This window comes from Dinoponera quadriceps, unplaced genomic scaffold, assembly GCF_001313825.1.
Source record: "Dinoponera quadriceps isolate SergipeBrazil2010 unplaced genomic scaffold, ASM131382v1 C3972413, whole genome shotgun sequence".
Taxonomy (NCBI): Eukaryota; Metazoa; Arthropoda; class Insecta; order Hymenoptera; family Formicidae; genus Dinoponera; species Dinoponera quadriceps.
In genome coordinates this window covers 1-4,154 of record NW_014568218.1, presented here as the reverse complement: position 1 = coordinate 4,154, position 4,154 = coordinate 1, and the positions used below count along the sequence as shown (strand labels likewise).

Sequence of the window (4,154 nt, the reverse complement as noted above, 5' to 3'; positions counted from 1 at the left end):
GAAAATGAACAAGTTATGACTTTTTCAAACCCTTCAGTTTTTCAGTGGCAATCCTGTACATGTAATTGCAAATTTGAAGCCAAACCCGCGGTTTCCACTCTCACCAATCTGTATATTTTTTGCATTCCCGACAGATAACCATTTGCGAGAGTGCTGTGAAAACGGCAATAAAATTGATGATACGATATCCGTGACTGGCTTGGACGACGAAGAGTGTTTTGCCTCGAAAGTAACTGGTTTAACTCCACGAACTTAGATTCTGTCTCGGTGGTACTTTTATTTCCGTGAAATTTACTGTTTTCGATGCCGTCTTGAACTTATGTAAATTTAGTATCCTTGCGATCCATCCTTATACGATACGCTCGTATGAGCTGAGGTCGAGTGGCTACTGAACGACGAAACATACATACACATACATACACACGGATGACTGCGTGAAACACATTGAGATACTTCAAGATATGTATCAATTTTAACAAAAGCGCTACACACCAGAGTTGTTCTTTTATTACCTAGGGTTCGTAGGACCTTCGTAGACGACATATACATGACGAAATTTTGACCGGCACGGTGAGCGCCGGATTTGACCCGCGCGCCACTTCGAATAATATGCTGTAATTTCTGCAATTTTTCGAGTTTTTCAATACGACAAGAAGAAACAGATCCTTAAAAGTATATAGTTCCATGAAATGTAAAAAATAAAAATTGGATTTTTTAATCCGAGATACGGTATTGCCCTCCTTAAGCCTTAAAACATTGACCAATTATAGTTGAATGTGAAGAGAATAGTTAACTGTGATTAGTCAATTTCTTAAAACTTACGCCTTAAATTCTCATTGTAGACCTCGCTTGGTGTCGATCTCCAATAGGTATTTTAAGCCTTAAATCTTAAGATACTAAAGCGAGGTCTACGATAAGAATTTAAGCTTTAAACCTTAAGAAATTGATCGATCACAGTCGATTATTTTCCTTATATTCGACTGTCATGTGTGATTGGTCAATTTCTTAAAGCATAGAGCTTAAAGCACCTATTGTAGATCGGAACCAATGCATGGCATTGCACTAGGGATGGGCAAAATCGTCGATGTATGAAAAACCTCGATGTTCGCTCATTTGAAGATGCGTCTAATGAGTTTGTCGGATGGGCCGATTGACTATCAAATAGAGAATTTCTAGAGTTACATACCTAACATTTTCTCTAGATGTACTACCATCTTAAATGAGCGAACATGAAAAACATCGGTGATTTTGGCTATCCCTAGACACTGCACTTTTTGTGGAAACGCGCCTTCGCAATTTAACACATGAAGTCCCGATTCTATTCAGTCGCATGTCAGCGATGAACAATGGTATAGTGCATTCAGTACTATCTTTGCATCAGTGACTCGTCTGTGAAATAAACATAACAGTTTTCACGGTGATTCTCCGGTATATCATGATAAATGAAACACGGATAGAATGATCATATGTGTCTAGAAAATGCTCGGAATACTCGTAGCTGGGCGACTCGTGAGTATAAATTCCTATCAATCGTCATTTATCACACTTGTCAATCGTCACTGTCAAATGGACCTCAAATGACGCGATCGACGAGATATTTTTTCTTCGAGATAATATGTTCTCGTTGGCTCATTTGTCATCGTGCCACCGAAATTCTCAGCTGCATCGATTCGCGGATTACAATTATATTTCGTAATATGAAAATAAGTACTATACTTCACCTTTGCTTTTCAGGCTCAAACTGACTTCCAACAAATTGGGGAAAATCAGTTCTTAATCAATGTGCCTGATGCCGATAACATAAATCATATCGTGGTCTTCCTGACCGGTATCGTGCCATTTCCTGATGGTATGGGAGGTGCAGGTAAAGCATAAAAACAAGTATTTTTCCACACAACTCGGAAATATTTTTGCATAGCAGAATTTATCATTCAGATCAACAAATTGTTTGCAGTGTACTTCAGTTGGCCAGATCCTAGCGCACCACCCAACTGGCAATTTCTCGGCTATATTTCCAATGTTAAGCCATCAGCTATCTTTAAGATATCAACGTTGAAAAAGAATCACGAGTTCGAGAACAGCAATGTAGGTATCTTTGGGATAGGCAAGATCTCGCATATGGCTCAAATTGGTGTATCTGTGGAACCACTGGCAGTAATCGAACAGCAAGCAGCTACACTTGCTACCATCATGACCAACAATTCCATAGAATTTGCAGAGAAAATGCTGACAAATTTCATGAACTATGTGACAAGTTTTTTGGTGACACAGGCACAAGTAGTATTGAACCCAACGGAAAATTTTGTACCTCTCTCATCAGTGCAAGGGTGGTACGAAACGTTTCAGAGGCGGTTACAACAAAACCCAAAGTTCTGGAAGAATATGTGATCGGAAGTAATATGTTACGAAGCCTTTTAGACTTTATACTGACATGGAGTATATGTATTTGCTCGCGTATGATCCAACATGCAAACACGCATTTATATACACTCTATGATAATGTCACAGCAAATGTTAAACACAACTGCTGTGATAATGCATTTGTCTTCGATGCTGCTACGAGACATTAATTCGTCAAAATGAATTTAACATTTTTATATTACCACCAATAAATAAGTGGTGACGTTACGTAGGTTTCCATATAAAGCCAGAATTTATTTCCTTATGTATTTCGATTTTTAAGATGATACGCACTTTTTAACGTCACTGTTTTTGTTCAAATTTAACTATTGAGGTACTGGTATTATGAAAGATCAATTTAATAAAGTTTAAAACACAATGGAAACTTATATTTATAATGTACATACATAAATATATACACGCACACAAAGTGTGAAGGTGAAAATATCCTATAAACAGGGGTCCAACCTGAAATGGTTATCTATTTAAAAATATTTAAAGTTTAGAAATAATAGCACAGTTTCTTTAAACTTTTTTTTTATTAAAAACGGAAAATAAGAAAAAATATTACACAAATTGACATTTCTCTTTCTCCTCGTCCCTTTCTCACCCTATCTTTTAATAGTTGATTCCAGAAGCTCGATGGAGCAAATCCCCCAATGTCATTGGTCAATGGCCGCGTTTAGCAGAACGTTTAATTTGCAACTGTTGGAAGTTTCTTATGCTGACATTGGATTATTCCTGTAGATCTAAAAGAATAATCTCAATTCAGAAAACTTCCAACAGTTGCAAATTAAACGTTCTGCTAAACGTTGCTAATAATAAGCAGGTTCCACTTAAGGTTCCTGGATAGTCGCTGCAACCGCTTTGTTTGATGACGTCACAAGCGAGAAAATGCATGTCAAGAATTCTTGCGTCTTACGTTCAAATAAAAAGATATACTCACACAATAACATTCGTGATCGATTCAGTGTAGTTGTAAAATTTGCCAGTGCACTTTTCTTTTACTCGAACAAATAATAAATAGTCGTAAAATTAATATTGACAAAGTCATGAGAAAAGAGGGTAAGATGAATGGTTTCCTGTCAAATTCGTGTTTGTCTTTGTTTAACATCCAAGAAAAACAAGAATAAAGTGATGCTCGAGATCGTTGCGAGCGTTAAGTGGAACACACCCAATGTGGAACATAAAGTGTCCTTCCGTTGTAGGTGTATCCAATAGATACGTTTAGGCTGTAACATATTAAGTCTGTTCGTTTTCGCTGCACCGCTGAACTAGTGCGATAAATTAAAGTGAGAGTATAGTTTTCTCACTTCAATTTATTGCACCAGTTAGTAGTGCAACAATAAAGAACAAGAAGAATTCATACCTTGAGAGGAAAACAAAAAGCAGCAGCCAATCAGAACTCGCGCTGGTAGTAAGTAGTAGATAAAGCAGAAGCTGTCGATTACCAGCACGAGTTCTGATTGGCTGCTGTTTTTCTGCTCTTCTGTTAAGATGTGAATTCTCCATTGAGCCTGATCTACAATTTGCAATCTTGTTTCTTGTTTTTTACTCCTTATATTTTTGCTTTTTGTCATACTATTTTACCGACAATTGAATGTTTTGTCGCTTGCCTAGAGAGGTACAAGAGTATTAGTCAGCCTATAAAAACAAAACTGTTTTATTCTGTGATTGGTCCATGCGAAGTAATAGAAGAAACAAATTTATTTTTCTTGTGGTCGAAAAAGATAATCAACGGAAATTTCGTCCAC

At 37.0% G+C, this 4,154-nt stretch overlaps 1 protein-coding gene across 1 annotated transcript; it reads left to right on the top strand.

The window, feature by feature from the left end:
- The first annotated feature begins 1,340 nt into the window (after nucleotides 1-1,340).
- Nucleotides 1,341-2,628, top strand: LOC106751542 (protein OPI10 homolog). Its single transcript, XM_014632441.1, has 3 exons — nucleotides 1,341-1,509; nucleotides 1,735-1,864; nucleotides 1,955-2,628. Exons 1-3 carry the CDS (start codon nucleotides 1,480-1,482, stop codon nucleotides 2,386-2,388), a joined length of 594 nt encoding a protein of 197 aa, XP_014487927.1. The 5' UTR covers nucleotides 1,341-1,479; the 3' UTR covers nucleotides 2,389-2,628.
- Nucleotides 2,629-4,154: the final 1,526 nt, after the last annotated feature.